Source organism: Orcinus orca, chromosome 12, assembly GCF_937001465.1.
Source record: "Orcinus orca chromosome 12, mOrcOrc1.1, whole genome shotgun sequence".
NCBI classification, from domain to species: Eukaryota; Metazoa; Chordata; class Mammalia; order Artiodactyla; family Delphinidae; genus Orcinus; species Orcinus orca.
The window spans coordinates 38,166,083-38,188,523 of NC_064570.1; the positions used below are offsets into that span (position 1 = coordinate 38,166,083).

General features: G+C 39.3%; 1 protein-coding gene across 2 annotated transcripts in view; it reads right to left on the minus strand.

Annotated features, from left to right (window-relative positions):
* Positions 1-15,349, minus strand: part of CLVS2 (clavesin 2) — an 82,093-nt gene extending 66,744 nt beyond the window's left edge. For both annotated transcript variants that reach the window (XM_012536426.3, XM_004263863.3), the window contains exons 1-2: positions 14,961-15,349; positions 3,153-3,327 (exon numbers count right to left, since the gene is read on the minus strand). In XM_012536426.3, the coding sequence (XP_012391880.1) occupies positions 3,153-3,327; positions 14,961-15,349 (564 nt within the window). The remainder of the gene's footprint in view (positions 1-3,152; positions 3,328-14,960) is intronic.
* Positions 15,350-22,441: the final 7,092 nt, after the last annotated feature.

Sequence of the window (22,441 nt, forward strand, 5' to 3'; positions counted from 1 at the left end):
ATGAAAATATCTAGATGCTATTTAACCACAAAGTAAGTGATTTTTAAAAAATGGAATCTGTGTATCTATAATCTGAGCACTAAAAGCAAAATACGATATTTTTCAGATTCCCAAAGTCAATCATCTTTAAGTCTTCACAGCCTAGGTAGTCACTGAATTGTGAGAAAAACAGCACACATCCAGGAAAATATGCCACTTGAAAAATGAGCTTACCCACATCAATTACTTTGATCATTAATATCACCTGTGAGGTGTATTATTTCTAATGTAATACTTTAAAATTGGTATAAATGAATAGACTGACATCCAAACAAGTTAAGTAATTTGCCCAAATATTTGATATGTGGCAGGGCTGCCATCCAAACCCAGGTCTGTCTGCCCCTATAGCCCGTTTCCATCCTTCAACAGTGTCTCTCTATTGGCCTTCCACTGTGATCACAGGTGGATCTTACAGCAATGGTCTCTGTGTTTTTATCCAAAGTATAAGGTGCTATCTCTAGCTGGGTCACTCAAAATACCTGAGGAAAAAGGGGATTGGTGTATGCAGGTAGAGAGGTTATACAGTCACCTCTGTATAAAGGAAGAGAGATGGGCCCTCTTCAAAACACAGTTACATCCCTTAATAATACACATCATTAAATGTTTCCTCCTTGGCACTAGACCCACTGGTAGCTTTTCTTACTTTTGGTTTAATTCCCTAGGATATTTTTTTGTTTGCCTAAATAAAAGTAGCATAGATAGCAGAATGATAGCGTGCTACAAATTATCACTGAGTTATTAAAAATATTCTCACCTCTTAATTTCCCTGACTGGGTTAATTGGAAGGGGTTTATTATTGTGGTTTTGGTGGTGGTCTTAGTGATGGCGGTAGTTGTGTTTAACAATCTAAAATTGTGCATATGTGTCTTTACTTCAAACACTTTACGGTTTCACGCTAATCTCAAAAAACACAGTTTATTCATGCTCTGCATGAAACATATCAATACACAATAATATTTCTCACATAGTAAGTACAAAATAAAACAGAGTCTTAATTAGAAAAGTCAGAAAACGTTACTTCAGTATGAAAGTAAATATGAAATCACACATGTCACAATGGAACATTTTTAGCACATCTTATATTCTTATTCAGAATCACCATTGTTTATAGATATCGATATAGACATAGACACAGATATAGACATAGATATAGAGCATTTAAAAATTAATTTGAACTAGAGAAAAAATGTGTTTAAAAGTTAGTAACATGTCAAATTTATTCCCAGGAGGATCTCCCTCCTTTTAAGTGGCTTCCCAATTGGCAACCAGGAGGAATCAACCCTGCTTACTCAGTCTGGGTCCTGGGAGCAAGGAAAGGGGATGGGGACAGTGATGGGGAATAGAGATAAGGCAGTTCAGCAGAGGTCCCTGCAGAGAGGGGGACCATTTCCCTGTCTAACACAAGCACAGAGGTTTAATCTGACTGTAGCTCCTGCTGGGCTGACCCTCAGCACTTAAAAAGTCCTGATGGGAGCCATGGGTAATGGGGAAGTTCCCAAATGTGTCCAAGTGGTCAGTTTTTTCCTCCACCGAGGACTTATCATAGTACTATTAAATGACTCCATAAAGTGTGTAAATTAGCAAACAGCAAGATATTGAGTCTATCCTTGAGTTGTTTGTTTTTTTCAATTTTTTGGAAATAATATGAGTTCTCCAGTTCTTCATATGCTGAAGGCCTAGACTACCCCTCATGCCAGTTAAATTGGGATCACGATTATAAAAGGCTAGGTTACCATTCTGTGTTAAGTAATATGGTTGGTGGTGACCAATTTTCTCTATAGACTGAGGAACACTTTACACGCTGATGGCAGGAGGGCAGAATTAGGACTGATTCTACATGATACACACATTTCCAAGCACTGTGTTTCCCCATGGCCTCCCAACTCTTATTAACTGTCTCTATGGAGTTAAAAAGAAAGTGTAGTTCAAGATAAGGCAGGAGCAAGGCTGACTCACCAAGAGCAACTCAGGAAACCTGCATCAGGGAAAACCTATCAGAGAAAAGGATCAGTGTGTCTTATTCACTCCAGGCAAAACCCAAACTGTGAATTCAATTTGGTTAAGATGTCCTGCTGCTTGGAGAAGAGACCTTTCTTTAGGGGGCCATCATCCTTCAATTTAGGTGCCTATAGACACAGTCAGAAATTACTGTGAAGCAGAGATCTAGATAATTTTGGTTGTTCTACTTAAAAAAAGAAAAATCTAACATCCTGAACTAATGAATGACAACGATAAAATTAGTTATTTTGCGATATTTTCAGTGATAAACGTTATAAAAACTAACTGCTGCAAACTTCTAAAAAGCATGTTGAACATACTGAGAATAAATACTGAGTAATCTCACTTAAGAATTAATTTGCAAATCTTTTTAAGAATTTAAATTTTATTCCATAAATAGTATATATAAAGTAGCATAAAGCCAAGCAGAGAGCAGAAAAAAGACACCTTAAAACTTAAAAAGAAATCGTCGATATTAGGTTTATAACAAGCCACTAAATAATAACTGATTTTCCATTTTATAATTCCCAACCAGTTAAATGTCATTCATTGGAAGATGCACCATTCCTCTGTCAACTCCACATCATGGCTCTTCCATAATTAAAAAAAAAAAAAAGAGCAAAAAAAACCCCAATTAAGTATAAAGAAGTAATTCAAAACAGTGATTCCATATCTCAGATACCAAAAAACATATTGATTGATTGGCTTTCCAACAGTTGTTGGGCAACTAAATGCAACAATGAAGCAAACATTTAGCTAATTAACAACTATAAACAGAAAAGGAAAGAAAAACAAACAAACAAAAGCCTAGATAGCTAATAAGTAAAATACAGAAGATGTTGCTTGTTCTGATTATCAAGCTAAAAATCCCAGATCATCACTGGCACTTATAGACATAGTGAGGGCTTAGTGCCAAGTGTCACAAGCTTCCATTCATTAAAAGGCCCACATCTTCTAGCTCTTCTTCTATGATCCTTTGTCCAGTTAGTGTTTGTGCTTGAAAACTAGTTTTTTAAATGTGCTTTTATTATTCCTTAAGTAAGATCTTCTGTTGTTCTACCACAGATAAGCCAAACATGGGAGACTGAGAAACTGGGTAATTTGTAAATCATTACCTGAAGGCCTTCGATAGCCAAGCGCAGCATGCTTGGTGTAAGTTTAGAGGCTTGCTTGAAGGTGAAGTTACTCCAGTCTATGATCAAAACAAATCCATTCACTTGAAGCTCGGGATCTTCAATCATGGCTTCTAAAGAAAGTAAGATGGCGCGCAAGATATCCACCAGTGTGTACCTATCGGCAACAGAAAAGGGCTGCATTAAATCTGACAACCACTCGTGTAGAAGCTATAGAAAGTTGTGACGCATACTAAAAATTCCCTCTTAAACTACATCAGGAATCTTAAGGAAATGATTTTGTTTAAAAATCCTCTTTTAAGATGAAGTTTACTTTATTCGCTATACTCAGGGGACATACTAGAATTTAACATGTATTCTACCAAAACAAATTCCAATGCTTTTGAAAATACTACAATTTGTTTCCTTTTCCTTTCCTTCTAGGCCTTGCTATGAGTTTATAAAATCTCATTTCAACAACCCTAAAAAGTAGGCATGGTACTTTTAAATAGCTCAAGAATGCTCTCAGCAGTACTGACATTTCATATCTTCACATGTGGAAAATTTGAGAATGAGATTTGAAGGAGTTTCATCAATAAACAACACTATACGTAAACAGTTATGATTGAAAGTGTCAACAGATTTTAATTGTACTGAGTTTATATCATAAAGATAAAAGAAAAGAAAAGACAAAAAGGAAAGGTGGGATGGACAGAAAGAAAGGGAGATCAATGAAAATAAAAGGGAAAATGTACCTGTCTGTTATTACATAGGCCATCCAAATTTAGGGGTCAAGACTTTATCTTTTTCTACCTTGCAACTTAGCACAGTGCCTGGCACACTGTAAAAACTCCATAAATGCTCTTTACTTTCTTCTAAAATGGAACTAGACTAGAGTGCAAAGACACTAATTGTGCATTAAGACACTGCCTCAACGAAGGCAGCGGAAGTAAGAAGAAAAGAAGCCAAATTTGAGAAGTATTTCAGAGGTAAACTTTTTAAAATTTAATACTTAATTAAACGTGAGGGCTAAGATTCAGGGAAGAGTATAAGATGACACACAGATTCTAGCTTCAGTCTGATTAGATGGTAAAAATCTTTCATCAAAATCAATAGTGCAAAAAGAGGATACAGTTGAGGATGGCTGGAAATGTGGAATTTGGAATAGTATCCATTGTACTTGAGAAACATGTAGTATACCCAGAAAGATATATCAAGTAAACATCTGAGAAAGTAAATTCCAAACTCAGGAGAGAGCTCAAGATTGAAAATTCCAGAATCAAAAGCACACCAATCTTACGTTCAAGGAAGTGGATGAGGTAATGCAATCTGAGCTGAGAAGAAAATGAGATAATTACTCTAAGAGGGAATCCCAGCATTTCAAGAGGGATTAGTAAATTTATGGAAGATGTTAACAATTTTCCGTTTTTAGCAGCCTGCATTTCAAGTTTACTTTTCTGCTCAGACATTCAGGTGGAGGTATCTGGGAAAAGCGAGAGAAAGAAATCCTGACCTCAGGGGAGAGGTGGTGTGGGGAGGGGGGTGGATTAGGAGTGGAAATCATTGGGATTCAGTGGAAGCAATGGGCTCACCAGGAAGATGCATGAGACAGTGAGCACATGTGAGGGAGTAGTTCTATTTTGACTTCTAAAAACATTTGGAGGCGAATGGAGAAAGTGTAGTAGTTCAGAAAGGAAGGAATAATTAACAGTGAAACCTCAGGCAATTTCTCACTTTCTCTGGGCCTCATTTCCTCATCTGTAAAATCAGTAGTTTGGAATAGAATCTCTTTAGGGTCCCAGCATTAATTAAGCAACGGGCGTGGTGTCAGAAGACTTCAAGACGGAATCTCTTCCTGTCCCTCATTAGCTGTGTGGCCCTGGACATGTCAATGATTTATCATTCTGAGGTTTAGTTCCCTTAAATGAGAGTATCTATGATTATCTCACTGCATCTCACTGGCAGTGGCAAGGTGGGAGGAGGCGGTATGGGAAGGGAAGTCAAAGACATGATTCAGGTGAAACCATTTGCACAATGCTAGGTATGTAGCATGTGTTCAGTAAATGTTGGTTGGAATACACACATAGCACACTTGTTACTGTAATGGTAACCACAGACATAGGCAGGGTATGATCAGAACTAAAGAATATTTGCTTGTAAATTTTACTTAAAAATTAACAGTAATCTTTAGATAGCTTATTACTACTGTGAAAGGCAAGGATCAAGAGATTATTTTTAAATCTCTGGAAAGTATACAGGGTACTTATAGGCCTAAGGCTATGGCATCCCAAAATACTACATAAGCACATGAGATAAATTTTTTTGTAGAGCTCTGTTAGCTGTCTTTAAATCTGTGAAATATGAATGACTGAATACCTTTATCTGTCACTTCATGGCTGGCTCATCTCCTTTTTAAACATAATGGCCTAACACAGTATTGTGAACAGAAGCCTATAAGCCTACACAGACTGGAAAGTTGGAGCAGGAAGGCTTTAGTTCTGGTTAAAATTTAGAGCTACCCCCTCTAAAAAAGTATTCACTTTAATTTCTGAAGTTCATAATAATATCACAGTTAAGAAAATTAAAAATTAGAACAATCCAGTTTAGAACTTCCCCCCATTATGATCATTCTTACATTTCCTACAAGAATGACAAATAGCATTAATACCAAACAGCCTTAAGTAAAAGTGGAATCTGAAATCGGCTTTGGAAGAATGATGCACTGTATGTATGAAGAATAAACCATGGCACCAGCAGGGCTGAAAACAAGAGGCAATTTGTTTTAAGTAACACATTTTAAGTTTGGCTTTTCCAAAACTGTGTCAAATCAAGAGAGAAACTTATATACATATCATTATTCCAAAGGAAAGAAAATAAGGCAAATCCCAGGATCATCAATAGAGAAAAGCAGGTTTGCAAAGTTTTCAAGGGTAAATCTAACAATGTTTTTTTTAATTTAATACTTTCTTCCAAAAAGAGAATTAAGTGATTTTTATATAAATTATACTAATGTATAAGTTTAATAAAAGAAACATAAAAACATCCTAGCTAACTGAATTCAAAGGGCAGGTCAAAACCACTCTTGAGGGCTTCCCTGGTGGCGCAGTGGTTGGGATTCCACCTGCCGGTGTGGAGGACACGGGTTCGAGCCCTGGTCTGGGAGGATTCCACGTGCCGCGGAGCGGCTGAGCCCGTGCGCCGCAAGTACTGAGCCTGCACTCTAGAGCCCACAAGCCACAACTGCTGAAGCCCGCGTACCTGGAGCCTGTGCTCTGCAGCGGAGAAGTCACCGCATAAAGAAACCCGCGCACTGCAGCGAAAAGTGGCCCCCCGCTCGCCGCGGCTAGAGAAAGCCCGCATGCAGCAGCGAAGACCCAACTCAGCCAAAAATAAATAAATTTTTTTTTTTTTTTAAAAGGGCTTCCCTGGTGGCTCAGTGGTTGAGAGTCCACCTGCCGATGCAGGGGACACGGGTTTGTGCCCCGGTCCGGGAAGATCCCACATGCCGCGGAGCGGCTGGGCCCGTGAGCCACGGACGCTGAGCCTCTGCGTCCGGAGCCTGTTGCTCTGCAACGGAAGAGGCCACAACAGCGAGAGGCCCGCGTACCACAAAAAACAAAAAAACCCACTCTTGACACTCCAATCCTCTGTTGTCAAACATGTCACATTACTACCATTAGCAGCTCAGCAGGTTATTCGTAAGCAGAACATTATTACATGAGACCTTGCCAAAGTCTGCAAAATATCTTCCAAAGAAATGGAGCATTTTATGAATTTTCTGTCTTCAGGAATCCTACTTTCATTATTCTCTTTGAAACTATTTCCGAACTGTTGTATTTTACAAATTAGACGTCACTACAATAAGTATTTCACAAGCTCACCCCAATTATAGTAGCTCTACCATTGCTATTCTTCCCTTCTATGTTGAAAGAAAGCCATAAACAATAAACTAGCCCATTAATGGAGCTCTTGGCTCCTGACTGTGCTTCCCAAAGCAGCATTAGGTAAAGCCTGAACCTGAAATCAACTTGGAGAGGATGAAATAATGACACCAGTACACCTGGGACTAGTAGACCACTGCTCTTGAAGGAAGTCAAAGCTGCTATAATATGTAAAAAAAAAAAAAAAAAAAAATTCTCCTATTTAGTACCAGTGTGATCAAGAGCAGGGAAGCTTCTTCTGCCTCTGGCCTTACAAGGTTTTGGGGAGCTACCTAGCCTATGCTTCTCTCCTGGGGCTCACAACGTCTTATCCCCTACTAGAGCTTACAATCAGTGCAAAGAGCGACTTAAATCACAAACAGGCCATTTGCTTCCTACTCTCCAGCCCTTGCTTTTAGCCTGACAAGGAAAAACTGGCATCTTGGCATCACACTGAGCAGCACAAGAGCAAGCAGCTTCCCCTCTGTCACTAAATCAATCAGCCATTATTAAATTCTTCATTAAGGCTGCCCCCAACCCTCAGTTTTCATTATGCCACATTTTCTAATGTCTGAAGCACTTTGTGTTAGAAAGGTGCCCGGGGAAGAGACAGAGGAGAAGAATTACTTTTATTAATGCCTCAGAGTATCATTAGTGCTAAAGTCAATGAATTCACCAAGGTATTTTATATTACTGAGTGGTAATAATAATATCTCTATCTGTGTAATCGTTTAAGATTTCCAAAGCAATTTCAAACGCATTATCTTAATCTCAAAATAAGCCCAAAGTCTCTGTGCCTGACTTAGTTCCTATTATTTTGGAGATGAGGACACAGATGAGATCTCAGAGAATTTAGACAGTTTGTCCAAAATCACTATGGGAGTAAAACTGGAAGCCTAGATGAGAAGCTGGGTCTTTCTGACACCCCAGTGCTCTCCACTCCTTATGGTGCCTAGACCTAGAGCCGAGTTTGATGAATAGCTGTTCTGCTTTCTCATGTCTCAGTGGCATACTGTGTGTCAGAAGGTGGATCAGAAAGTCGATACCAGCATGGCGCCAGGCCAGTTATCAGGTTAGCTCCAACCTGGTCCCAGCAAGGGGCTTTGGTGGAAGAAAAGTAACAAGACATTTGTAAAAGTCAGAATGGGAACAGGCTAAGTCTACAAACCTTGGAGGAAATGTGAAATCCAAAATAATTAAGTGTCTGGTTTGTATCACTAGGCACAGATTAGTTGTCTCAGCCTTGCTTTAATTTTACTGCTGTGGAAATGTACATGAGTAAGGACAAAAGAATCCTTGTAAATGAAACATCTAGAGGAAAAATGTAATTCTTTGGGGAAAAAAAGGTTAAAAAGTGTGCACGGGCTGCTGCCAAAATAAAATGAAATGAAATAAAACAAAGTTGTGCTGGAAAAATACAAACATTGAAAAGGCAACTCTTCCTCAGAGCAGAATAAGTGTCTGCTTAGCTGCTTAATACAGTCTTTGCCTTCAGAATATTTATTCTACCAACTTAAATTTCTGTGCCTAATGGTCTACATTCTGATGTTTAATCAAGATTTTCTAAAACATAGATGAATTTTTTTAATTATCAGAGCTTGCTTTTTTTATAATTATATTTAATTGTCTTTTCCCAGATTTATGTTGGTTAACTACCTGTACACACAAAACAAGTTTGACCAATTCACTTACTAGCTGTGAGGTTATGGGTGGAATAATTGCTCTGTGCCTCAGTTTCCACATCTGCAAAATGTGGATATTAACAGAACCTACCTCATATGTATGTGATAAAGATTTAATAAATTAATGTTTATAAAGTGCTTAGAATAGTGCCTGACACATAGCATGTGCTATAGAAGTGTTTCAACATGAATGAATGAATTAAATAATTAATTAAAATGAAAAAATAAAAAGTTGATTACATTACCCGAGCAGGTGATTTTCTTTCTATACAACACTGAGCAGCCTGCTGCCCCTGCCCTGAACTTCCAGCACTGACAAGCAATACCCTCATTTAGCACTTAATGACCTCTCTGGAGTTATTTAGCTTTTTGTGTTTTTTCTTCCCGGAGAGGTTGTATGTTCCTTGATGGTACAAAGAATGTGTCATGTGTCTTTTTTTGCACCTAGCACCTATTAAATGTCCACGTATGTAGCAAATGCTGGAAAAAAGTATACTTTTTAAAACATTGATTTGAATCAAGTACTATTCTATTCACTCATTTTACTCGATGTTGTAAGGACCCAACCAACGTACGGGGACATCTTTTCCCTCATGTCAATAGTGCCACTTACTATGTTAATGAAATGTATGTACCTGCTTTCAATGATGTAAAAGAATTCAATCTTTTTCCCAGAATGGAGGAAATATAGTAATTTACTAAGGATAATTTAATAATTTATTAATTGTTGGCTCATGTTTTAAAATATCTTTACACATTTTTTGAGACATCCTTTCAGAGCACTTTAGTAACATCAAATCTGTTGCTTCTTTTCAACTTTGTTTAAAGTTGCATATTTGAAACATGAAAATAGCCTGGTTTGGGCCAGACCCAATCAACATCCTGCTGAAGTTTGGAACTCTTGGTCATTGCTGTTATTTCAGGATTATTTCACTAATTACTGCATAATTACCCTAATTTTTAGAGACTGTCCTATTTTTTTTAAGAGATTTGTCCCAATATTTCGCTAACATTTCTCAGGACAATTTTTTTTCTCTCCTATTTTCCATGGTATGAACCAAGGGCATATTTTGAAGTAAGCTGCAGTTCCCAGAGTATTTGTTTAAAGAGCAGCCTTATAAGGAAGCAATACAGAAGCCCTGCTGGGACAGAAACCCCGTGGAACCCACACCTGCATTCCTAGTATTGACCTAATCTCAAAATCAGCCGTAATACGGCATAGCAGTGCCTCTAGACTTTCGAAGGTAAGGATTCCTGACCCTGCCAGGATATGTGACACCAAGAAACAAAAAGTTGAGAAATATTTAAATATTTTAATAAACAGAGCCAAGAAGACTTGAAAAATCAGTCCAAAAAAATTAAGCCTCATTTTGGCTTGTTTTTTGTTTTTAAAATTATCAAGTAAGAGTGTTTCTCCCTAATTAACTAGTTAATTGCCCTTGTCTGTTTTAATCTATTTCTAATCATTTTATTTTATTTTATATTTTATGTTATTTTATTTTAGTGCACTTCCACAGAAGAGTAAAGCTTTGTGGCTGAGAATAAAGCAAATATGTATAGTCTATGGCTATTTTTAAAAACTTTTAAGCTACCATCATCATAACCTTCTTTCATTTGAAGACTGGCTACATTATTTTAATAAATGAGAGCGTAGTCATAATTAAAACTGAAGCTTCAAATAGCTGGCCATTTGTATAATATTTTCCTTTGTATGAAAAAGCCACACAATAGGAACGAACAAACTGACAACAGTACATGTTTTAGGCAAATTCCAGGATAAGTTAGAGGATCATAGCATTGTCTCACCAATCAGTCTTTGAGCTCTTTCAGAGTTTCAGTACTATAAGTGATAATCAATGTCCACTATGACAAGCCAAACATGGTACAAGACGGTCAGTGCTTTCTGAATTGCCACTATATTAGGATCATTTTAACTTGGCTGTATTTAATTGTTTTCTAATGGCTGTTAATCAGATTCCAGATAAATTGTTTGTTTACAATTGGTTGTTTGTGGTACTAAGAAGAGAGAAGTCATTTATAAGTCTAAGAAGGTAAAATATTACTTGCAGGCTAACTGACAAATTACAGGCCACATATCAGAATACATGTCATCATTATGTTTCAGGTAACACAGTTTACTCATGAATATTCCCAATAATTACATGCCAGTGAATTTCGACTTCTCAGATACCAGCTCTCACGCCCTAGGGTCTAGACCACAATCTACTTCCGTTCCAAACTTCCTTTTCTTAAGGTAGTATAATCTATTCTAGCTTCTCGGTACATTATCATCACACTCTGTTGTTGAAATCAGGTGGACAATTTGAAGGTATCTGCTGAGTCCTAAGCAGGGCACTGTCACTCAGGAAAGCAAGATAGCATGTAATATATGGAGGACTACTGCATCACAGTGCTGCAGGGTAACAATCGTTTGTTTTTAATTTTGTGGAATTTACTTTTGTTTTCAGAAATTATGTTAGACGATTTGAAAAAAAAATAAAAATAAAATTGTGTGAATCTTTGCCAAGGATAGCCTGCTCAATAAACGTAACAAATCATCTGAAACCTGTTCTGTTTTTTTATAAAAGAACCACAGACCACACTGAAAGTCATTTTGACATTTCAGTATTTCAAATATTTTTTTAGCTGTATTACAAGGTGGGTACACTGTAAATATTATACCTCAGTCTCCTGAAGATTCCATATTTCTTGTAAAGGCTTTGGAAACGGTCCAGTTACTTGCAATAACCTGAAACTGACCTGCACTATACTGCGATAGGAAGAGACACTATTTTATTTATAGTCACCATCTCACACACATTTACTGTTTCCAGTCTCCTGAGAAGCACAGAAAACTGTCCTAAAAATTCAATATAGGAGAAAGTATATATAGATAACTTCCTGCTTAGAATTCTTTTTTTAAAAAATGCATAACTCAATTCAACTCAACAAACATTTACTGAACATTAACTCTAGTTCAGGTGTTGTTATAATAACATGAGGCTTAGTATTTTTTTGTTATACAAAACCCTTTACAAAGTTTTTCAAAATTCACAAAAAATCTTGATATTCCCTTTGGGAAGTTGGAAATAACCTGTTATCCAAATAAAGGGGGACATTTTCTTCTACCTCATTTCTGGAATTTCCCTGTGCAATCCTGGACAATTCCCACCTATTCTTTCTTTAAAACAATGTTATTGTGTCTCTTTTTTTTTTTTCTTTGTGGTACGCGGGCCTCTCACCGTTGTGGCCTCTCCCGTTGCGGAGCACAGGCTCCGGACACGCAGGCTCAGTGGCCATGGCTCACGGGCCCAGCCGCTCCGCGGCAGGTGGGATATTCCCGGACCGGGGCACGAACCCGTGTCCCCTGCATCGGCAGGCGGACTCTCAACCACTGCGCCACCAAGGAAGCCCTATTTTGTCTCTTTTAATAGTGTTTTTTTTTTTTTTTTTTTTTTAGTTGTTGAAAGCCAGGTAATTCACTGAACAGCTCTAGAAGGTGGTTAGAATTATGTTCAGATGTGCAGTCTTCTGCAGGGACCCAGGTTGTTTGGACTGGTGGGATCAGAGCAGGAAGGTGAGAACACCTCACTCACAGAACAGGGGAGGGATGAGGAGTAAAAGAATTTGGCACATGGCATATCCAGCTAACAGAGCAATCGTAAGGTAAACACCTAGGGAAGGTGGCAGAGACTTCTGTAGGAGTCAAGTCAGATAAGCCTTGAAAATGTACAGTGGAGGAAGGAAGGGGATTCAGGCCAAAGGCAGGAAAAGAGCTGGTGACACTCTGGGCACTGTCAGAAAGGCAGTTGTCCTGCTGGTTTCAGAGCAGGGCAGAGACAGTTCTTAGGCATATCTCCCAGGGATAAAGGTTTACAGAGGATGCCAAGAGGGGGGACCTGCTTATCCACTAGTCCTTGTATATGTACATGTAGATATGGGATGGGGGGTGCAGGCAGGGAAAAGGAGGGAGGGACTTTTTTAAAACTATATAGGAGGAGGAAACTCAACTGAATTTTAGATAAGCTCCAAATAAATTGTATACCTTTTGATCTTGAAGTACTAAAACTTCTTGATCATACCTGTTCATTTCCAACCACAGAAATTGAATTCACAATTATTAGTCTATAGGCCCTGTAAGGTATTTTTACAGGACATGGCTTTTCATTTTTAATGTCACATGTACAAAGTTTTAATATTTAAGATTTTGTGTAGATTTAAAGAAATAGTTCTACATATCAATTAATAAGTCCCCTCCCATTGTAGATTTCCAGGGAGATATATTTTGATTACTAGTAACTTAGCCTTTACATGAAAACATGAGATAGACAACTAAAACACAGTTTCTTTAGTAAGTCCAAAATAATCACCTTTCCACATACATGAGAACTACAAGAGGCTTTCATCTTAATTAGGTTTATAAATCAATGTCAATATTAGCTCACTTATAGAAATAAATGAAAATAGGTTTGATGTATGTTCATGTCTCCCTAAGGGCAACCTGCTTCCTTAATGATATCTTTAACAGACTTTGAGACATATTTAAATATACAATTTCCATAGCGCTCATTTCATGGCAACTCAATAAACTAAGTTCCAGTCTAACTCATGAAATACTAGGTTCTTTCTTGAATAAAATTTTTCTGCTTTGATATACACAATAATTGGTTTGCATAACCCTACAATGTACTTCTTAGATGAAATAAAAACTTTTAAAAGAGAAATTGTGGTCAAAGGATGCCATTTCATGAGCCTTTAAACTTTGCTACCTGATAAAGAGTACAGTAAAATCTCTATAATTAACCAAAATAAGAGACAGAAAGAGAGCTCCATTCCCCTCAATGGCTAACTCTATGAGTTTCTTAGCTTTATGATTCTTCAGGTAGTAGTTTATCTTTATATTTACCTAAAAAATAATTGTAGTTCTCAACGTAGAATTACAGGAAAAAGGAGACCAACTGAAGGGTTAAACGCCTGTTAAAAATATTAATTTGCATTCTAAAATCCCAAGACTCTGAGAAGCCTATCTGGAGACCTATAAGATCCATAAGATTTCTCAGTAACTGTAAAAGTCTTTTAAAGTTGCTCCAGAGATGGTTTAAACTAACCAGATGCATCAAAAATCACCATTCACCGCACTAAAAATACAGCGATGTTTTAACAACAAGCTTCTTATGATTCATAATTCTGGTAACGCTTTTAAGTTCCATGACATTTATTTAACTTCAAACTTAATTGAAACTACCTTACACAAAGGTCTTTTATAATTTCTTATATCTTTCAATCTGAGAAAATAATTCCTCCAACTGAGGAAGTAGAAGAGTCATTGTCTGTTTTTTTCTATTGTAATGTAGATGAAGTAAGAATATTAGTTCTCCTCCATTAAAAAGCCAGAGAGCTCAAAAAGTCTGCCAACTGACAGATCTGAACATTTTTCACTTCCTTCCAAATGACGAAAAATCACATCAGACAGGAAACACATTCTTTAGATTAGTGACAGGTGTAGAACAAGCACACAAGTCAGCCTTTATTTTCAGGGTCGGCGGCATGCTCAGCAACAGAGGGGACAACTCTTCCTTTTTATTGAAGTGACACACATCATATTATTCCTTCATCTACACATCACCAAGCAGAAAAGTTTCCAAGCAATAAAACTACTTGATCTTGGTTGAATGCCAGGATAGTCTTAAAAAAATAAAACCGCAGTACTAAAGAGAGAGAGGAGGGGGAAGTGGTGGAGGACGATGATGGTGATGAATCCAGTTTAAGAATTTCTTCAGGAAAAAAAAAAAAAAGAATTTCTTTAGGAGGAAGGAGGGAAAGTTGTCTCCATTCTCATACTCATTTCTCCACAGAACAGTAAACTTATTTAGGAGTTGAAAAAATTAGCAGCTTTATTTAGAAGCTGAATGATTGAGATTATACAGCACAATAATATGGTTCATGAAGCACCTAACGCTGCAGTAGAAAACGGGTGCTAGTGAAGTAAGAGTTTCAAAGGTAAAGATAAAAGTCCCACCACCTCCCCAGGGTGCCCACCAAAAACGCATTTCTTCGTTCCAGTTTCTCTTCCCACCCACCCCACCCACCCACCCCGAGCCAAATAAACAGTAACGTCAAAGCTGTAAAACTATGACACTACTCAAGATAAATTCTGGAAAATGGGAGAGTAAAAGAAGCCCTAGTACAAGTTCGGATTTAGGACTTACCTGCTCTGATCCCAGTTGGCAGCGAAAAGGACTAGAATCTTCCTGCCATAGTGGTCCAGATTGGCTAGGCCCCCAGGGAAGCCATCCTTCAGTGCCTGCTTGATGCCCGGATCAGTGGCCTTGAAGCTTTTGAACATGTCCAGGTTCTGCTGCCGGTACTCAAAGTACTGGGCCAGGAGGCGGAAAGCCTCGAAGTGATGAAACTTCCTGGCCCGTAAGAAGCGTAAGATGAAGGCATCATCTGTGCGGAGAAAGCCAATGTCCGGCCTGGTGATGACCATATCCCTCACCTCCTGGATGTCCTGGTGCAGTGTGTCTGGGTTCTCATTGAGCTCCAGGCGGGCTTTCTCCAGGGTCTCAGGAGAGAGACCAGCCTGTAAATGAGTCATTGTTCTGCTTGTTCCTGAGCCCTGCCTTTCTCTTGCTGGCTGTCCCACTGCACCGCTGGCCCTGGTCACTACCACACACCGGCCTCCAGACCTCGCTGCTGCTTGCTTCCTCTTCTTTACAGGAAACGATTTGTCTTGGTGTCCAGTCAAGTACCCTGTTGCTCCTGCTTCCCCACACCTTTTCTATGGAGGATATAAACTTCTTTGCCCACCCCCTAAAAACAATGTCCCACTTTAGTTCCCTTGTCCCTTTCCTTTAAAGAGATGTGGACCTCTGGCGGCCCAGCACTCCTCTTCTTGTCCTTTCTCTCTCCTAACAAAACACCCCTAACTGCACCCCGCACAGGTGGTGCTGATCTTGGTGCTGTCCTCTTCTCTTCCGAGATGTAACAGAAACAGCCCCCATGCACATCTCAGCCCCAGCACTGTGATGCTTCTGCGGTCCCTACTGAAGGATGCTCCTGCCAGGGATAACGATGGAAATTCTGATTAATAATAAGGCGGCTCTTCAGCGCGGAGCTCAGGGCGGGGGAGAGAGCGTCTTTGCCAGAAGGAAAAAGAGAGAAAGAGAAAGAGGGGGGAAGGAGCTTATTTCTCCTTCTACTTATTCAAAGATGCTATTTCTAAGACATTTGTGGGATTCCATTTAAAATGACTGGGATCCAGTTAGGCGGAGGCTCTGCAGATAGCGCACCTTCCCTCCTCCCCTCCTGGATGCACCGTGATCTCATAAGGCACCAGAAGGGGTTTTGGTGGCGTTGGCACCAGCGTGGGCTCCCCCCTCAACCCCACCCCCAACTTCTGTCTTCCTCTAGCCCTTTATTTCAACGGACTTGCTGCGGAGAGGTTGGGGGGAGGGATCTCGCCGGGAAGGTACATTGCAAAGGCAGGGTTGGGGGAGGAGAGGGTGGGAAAAAGGAGTGGAGGATAAAACCTTTTCTATAATACCCCAAAGCGAGAGAGAAGAAAGAGCAGCCGGCTCCTACCAGCAAACCCGGAGGCGGGGACGCTAAGCAAGGCGGCCCTCCCTGGCATCCATCGGCCGCGGCTTCGGAGGCGGCGGCGGCGATAGCAGCATCAGCCCCTCTCGGTGGGTTGGAGCGAGCAGAGAAGAGGGACGGCAGCTGGGACCCGGGCAGAAGACGCTCTGGGGAGCAGCCCTGACCACATCGTCCGCGAGCAGCCCGCTTCCTCTCCCCGCAGGAGGGGTGGGGGGAGCAGAGCTAGGGCCACCGTTGCCCCAGGTTCTCGCCCGGCCCTGCCATTCTCGCCTTCGGGAGAGGAGAAGGAAGGGAGCGAGAATCGAACGCCTGGATGGAGAAGGCCACGCGGGTAGCCGCCGCCTTTGTGCGCCCGGAGCCGCCGGGACCGTGGGCGCGGCGGGGCGGCGGCTGCGGGGCGCGGGCCTCACCCTGGGCGCTGCCCAGCGGCCGCAGTCGGACGCGCCCCTCCGGGCTGCTGCTGCGGCGGCGGCGGCTGCGGCTGCCGCTGCTCAAAGAGGACGCGGCTCAGCCTAACTCCTCTCTAATTATCCCAGCACAGATCTCGCTGCGACGTAAGCACTCACTCAGCTCGCGCACGCCCTCGGCTGCTCTCTCCCTGACTCGTTTGGGTAGGATCGCAGTTTCCGTGGCATTCAGATATCCCGAGCCCCAAGTTGAGCCGGCTCCTGGTCCCCACTGACGGGATGGCCGCTCGGGCGGACATGGCCTGGCCGGGCGGAGCAGCGACGCCTTGCAGCCTCCCCACGCCCCGCTCTCACCCTTTGTGTGCGAGACCCCGGCGCTGCCCGGCGGCGAGGAGCTGTAGCAGATGGTAATTCACAGTGACATACATTTTCTAGTTCCGGTAGGAGGTAATTTTTTGATGTGGAAGGAGTACGGAAACATTGTGTCCTTTCCACATTTTGTTGTTGATAGAAAGGTTGAATTTGGTAAAGAAGACCAGAGTGGTTCCAAAGCATTGTGCTGATGATTCAGTCCCCGGAGGAACTTATATGGATAGAATTTCGACCATAAGCTCTGGCTGCTAAATTCCTGTTGAAGAGGATGGAAATGAGCACGGGGTGGGGTGGGGGCGTGGGTGGGACCAGTTCTCAGAGGAAGGAAAAACAGGCGCTCCTTGACTTCCTTCTCATCTCATAATAAAACACACATTTCTGGAGATGCATATGATGGTTCCCTCCGTTTTATACATCTGTACACAAGAATCATCATAAATGAGCAGAAGTCTTTGAGCTTGAGATGACTGTCTACGGGTTTGAGAAAAAGCAATGTTTTCTATTTTCAAAGGACAGCATGTTACTGAGCAAGCATGTCACCAAGAGCAACTTTTGGCTTACAGACTGTCGAATGGGGTCCTGAGTTCAGGTTAACTCAATGCAACAACAGATATTTACTGAGCTCCACTGTGTGTGAGCCATTGTCCTAGATTCTATGGATAGGTGGTCTTGAAGATAAGAAAACATTGTCATATTTGATGACTATTAGTACCTTCAGATTACAGGCACACACTTTTAGTTATTGTTCTTAAGATGATGGTGTTGACAAAGAGAAAGAAGAGGGACGGCAGACCTATACCACTTTATTAATTAAAGTAGTGCAAAGTAATGTAGGAACCAGAATAAGAAAATAAATTATACACACACACGAAGTCATTATCCTCAGGGAATTTACATTTTAAATGGGGGAGGTGGAAAACAAACCATATTGATGTATGTGTATTACATATATATGCACTATATGTATTCAAGGTCCTTCTAGGACTTCATGTGATTATGACTCTCAAAAGCATTCTGAATGCAATATGAACTGTTAAAAATTTTTGGTTCCCATTTCAAAAAAAAAAAAAAAAGGAAAAATTCAGTTTAGACCAGTATTCAGTATTCAGTTTCTAACTGAAGAAAATGTCTTATATCAACTGTATAAACAGGTTTTAGCCATCACCAATATGGAGAGACAGTTCTCCCGGGGTCTTGTGTTTCTGCATGTCTTATGAGCAAGGCACTAGCTATCCTTTTTTCGAGACTATCCTTTCAAGGCTGTATGCATAGTGAACAGCCTTGGAAGAGCCTTGGCAGCTGGATATAGTACCTCCATCTGAACGAAGGGTAGGTTTGCTTAGAGCTTTAGAAGATAGTATCTCTCTCTCTTTTTCCTGAGCAAAGGGCAAGCAGGCTTATTTGGTTTCCTTCAACTCAGAGCTACTCTCCTGTAACGCCACCCACGGTGTATGCAAATATAACCTGACTTCTCTTAGGCCTGTGGGAATTGGGGCTCAGGAAACCAGCCCCAAATAAGCTGATGCTCAGAGTGCTTTTCTGCATCTGACTCTTTCATCTCTAACTCAGGAGTTGTGCATCCATGGAACTGTGGCCAGCTAACTTGTTAGCTTACAAATAGGGTTAAATCTCAAATCCTTCAAGGTGCTTAAAATGCAATTGCTTAATTTTGTTCTCTGAGATGGAAATACTAGACTATACCTTTAGAAAGGAGTTTATAAAATAAAATTAAACTTGTTGGTCATTGGTATGGTGTGACCTATATTTAGTGATGATATTTTTATTATATATCAATAATAGAATTGCCTCAAATAAGGTTCATTTTAACATATCAGTATATGATCTAAATAGCTTCTGTTATGCAGTAGCATCATTGGAGTTGGTCAGTTATATTTACAAACTATTCAGTCCTGCAATGATCCTACTTTTATTCTGTCTCCCTTGTACATTTGAAATCAAATTAAATATGTAAAGCCGTCTAAGAATTAAACAAGGTGTTTATCCAGATGACACCAGAGCATTTGATTCTCATTCAATATTAACTCACTTTGCCAAATTAATACAAGTAATGTAGAAACTAGAATATGAAAATAAGTTAGTTAAACAAAAAGATTAATTAAATTGTAATCAGAAAATAATTAAATCAAGGACTTCAGCTGTTTTCAAGCAACCTGAAAGGACAATTTGTTTTACTGCGGTATTTAAAAATGGATAGAGTGATTTATGCTTTAAAGCATTTTATCCCATTTGCTGTTCAATACAGTATACAGACGAAAAGGGGCAAAAACAAGATGTACAGTTCAATGATATATTACAAAACAAACACCTGTGTAAATACCCACCCAGGTAAAGGAACAGAACATTGCAGGTACCCAAAAAAAACCTATCTCCTCCCCTCATAACTACTGGCCTCTCTTCCCAACAAAGAAAGCCATTCTGTCTTCATTTTGAAAGTAATCACTTCCTAGTTTTTCTTTAAAAATTTACAAACTAAGGAGCGATGCACTATAAATTAGTTTTTTGTTCTTTAAGTTAAATAAATGTAATCATTCATATGTAATTTTGTGATTGGCCACTTTCATTCAATATTATGTTTGTGTTTCATTCAATATTATGATTCACCTATCTTGTTGCATGTAGTTAGTTCATCCATAGTCAGTGATGATGCATGGAATTTCATTTTATAAACAACATACTTATCGATTCTCCTGTTGATGGAAATTTGGGTTGTTTTGTACTTGGGGCTCTTAGGACTCCTGATGTATAAACATGTTGGTACAAGTCTCTTAGTGCACGTGGACATACCTAGGAATGAAATTGCTGGGTCTTGTGGGATATGCATCTTCAAATTCAGTAAACAATGCCAAATTATTTATATCCAAATGATTGCGCCATTTCACCTTCTCCCCAGCAGTGTATGAGGTTTCTCACTGTGCCACGGTTCTCATAAGTTCTTACTAGTGTCCATCATTTTAACTGTATTTTAATTGCATCCATGATCTGATTTTGAACAGGGGAATTGCATGGTGACTTTCAAATGCATTTCTATGATTACTACTGAGGTTAGCTAGTTTTTATATATTTGGCCATTTGTATAACCTTTTTTGTGAAGTGTCATTTGAAGAATTTTGCCCATTTTTATAGTGGATTGTTTATTATTGTTGGAGTTCTTTATAGATTTGGAATATGAGCTCCTTGTCATTTACACATGTTACAACTATCTGCTTCCAGTCTGTAGCTTGCATTTTTACTCTTAATAGTGTCTTTTGATTAACATAATTAAGAATTTTAATGTAATTTAAATTTTCCCCTATGAATAGTGTTTTTTGTGTCCTGTTCAAGAATATCTTAAACAGGTCACCGAGATATTCTCTCATACTACCTTCTAGAAGTTTTGCTGCTTTTGCCTCTCACATTTAGACCTGCAATCACTTGAGACTGGGTTTAGTGCACGGTGTAAGAAAGGGATCAACCATTGTTTTTTTTCCTATATGGATATCCAGTTGACTCAGCACCATTTACTGAGACTATTTATTGAAAAGACTATCTGTTTTTCCTGCTGAGCAGAAGGGCTACCATTGTCACAAAATAACTGTCCATATATGCATGGATTTTAACTCTATATAAACTATAAGCCCCACAAGACATCATTGTTTTATATAACTAATATTTCTCAGTGGTTCTCAAAGTGTGGGCCCCAGGCCAGTAGCATTAGCATCACCTGAGAACTTGTTAGAAATGTAAATTCCCACCCCTGACATACTGAATCAGAAATCCTGGTGAGGGAGATCAAAATGTCATCTGGCCAGCCTTTCAGGCATTCATAATTTACACTAAAGCTTGACAATTGTTGCTTTATATTTACAGACATATTTATTCTTTTTGTTGTTCTTCATTCCAATGTCATTGTCACAATGATCTCTATTGCAGTAGTTAATAGGCAAGATTCTTTCCTCCAGAGATTTATCTTGTTTTGTTTTCTTTCTCTCTCTTTTTCTCACATATAGGTAGAACTACAGATAAGAGTATGGCCTTTAATAGCATTGCATAGACTAGGTGTTGCAGACGTAGTTGACAAATTCTCATTTCATCTTAGTGTTGTATTACCAGTGATATCACACCTTCACAGAAACCAGTAATGGGAAATTGATCCAGCTATCCTCCTGATGATACAAATGCTTCCCAGAGACCCCATTTGATACAGCGAGGGCGATTGTACTGCTCTCCCTTCTTTCAGGAAGTAAATATACTCAAGGAGGTGATTACATTAAATCTTATTAGCCTGACAGGTTTTATTAAATTTATAATACATATTATATATAACTATTTAAATTATTATTTCATATCACAGATCTATATTAAATTAATTGTTAGTTATTTTATTTTATTTTGCAAAGTTGCTCCCTACTTTTAAATAAGGCTTTCATAAAGGGATTTGCCTGGATCACTTAATTCTATGTGTCAATAGTTCCAATATAGCTGGGCAGGTGAAACTAGATTAAAATAATCATTAAGGACCACCTCAAGGAAAAACACTCCATAAAAGGTTTAAGAGGGGTGTGTGTGTGTGGGTGGGTGTGTGTGTGAAGGTCTGATTGAATGTATATGAACCTCAGCTATTTTTAATACAATCAGCAGCTGGGTGCTCACTCCCTGGGCAGCAGTTTATTATAAGCAACACTAACACCCCTAAAATGAGTCCCCTGAATATGAATACTAAAGAGTCTATCAGGGTGAAGATACTTCAATTAAAAAAATGTGGAAAACTACTATTTGCTGAATTTCCCAGAGTTGTCGCTTCTTAAATAAAGGCAGTGTATCCAGGCTTGTCAATGGCAGTGAACATGCCTGTGACTAAATGTCCTCCTGTTGCTAGTGTCTCATCAGTACATAAGAACAAATTCAGTTCTGCTTCATTTGCTCTTATTTTGAGGCATGTAATTTCAGTTCTAACATATTTTCATACCAACTGCTCAAACTTGGATTTCTTTCATTTTTGTTCTCCAAAATATTGAGAATGCTGTTATTGCACCATATCTGTTAATAATCATCTAATAGGACCTGGGTTTGTTCTAATGAAACATAATTAGCTAAACTTCATGAAAGTTTGAAGTAAATTTTATACAACAAGCACATGGAAACCATATGTATGTTTGCCCTGCCTATAGTCCCAGTACTCAGCACACATCAAATACTCCAAAGGCCCCAAGTGGAAGAAAAGTAAAACTTGTGGAGTTAAAAAAATCCCTACATGTTCCAACTGTAGGCGAATTTTTTAAAGTGGGAATAGTGCACATAATATACAAGTGAAA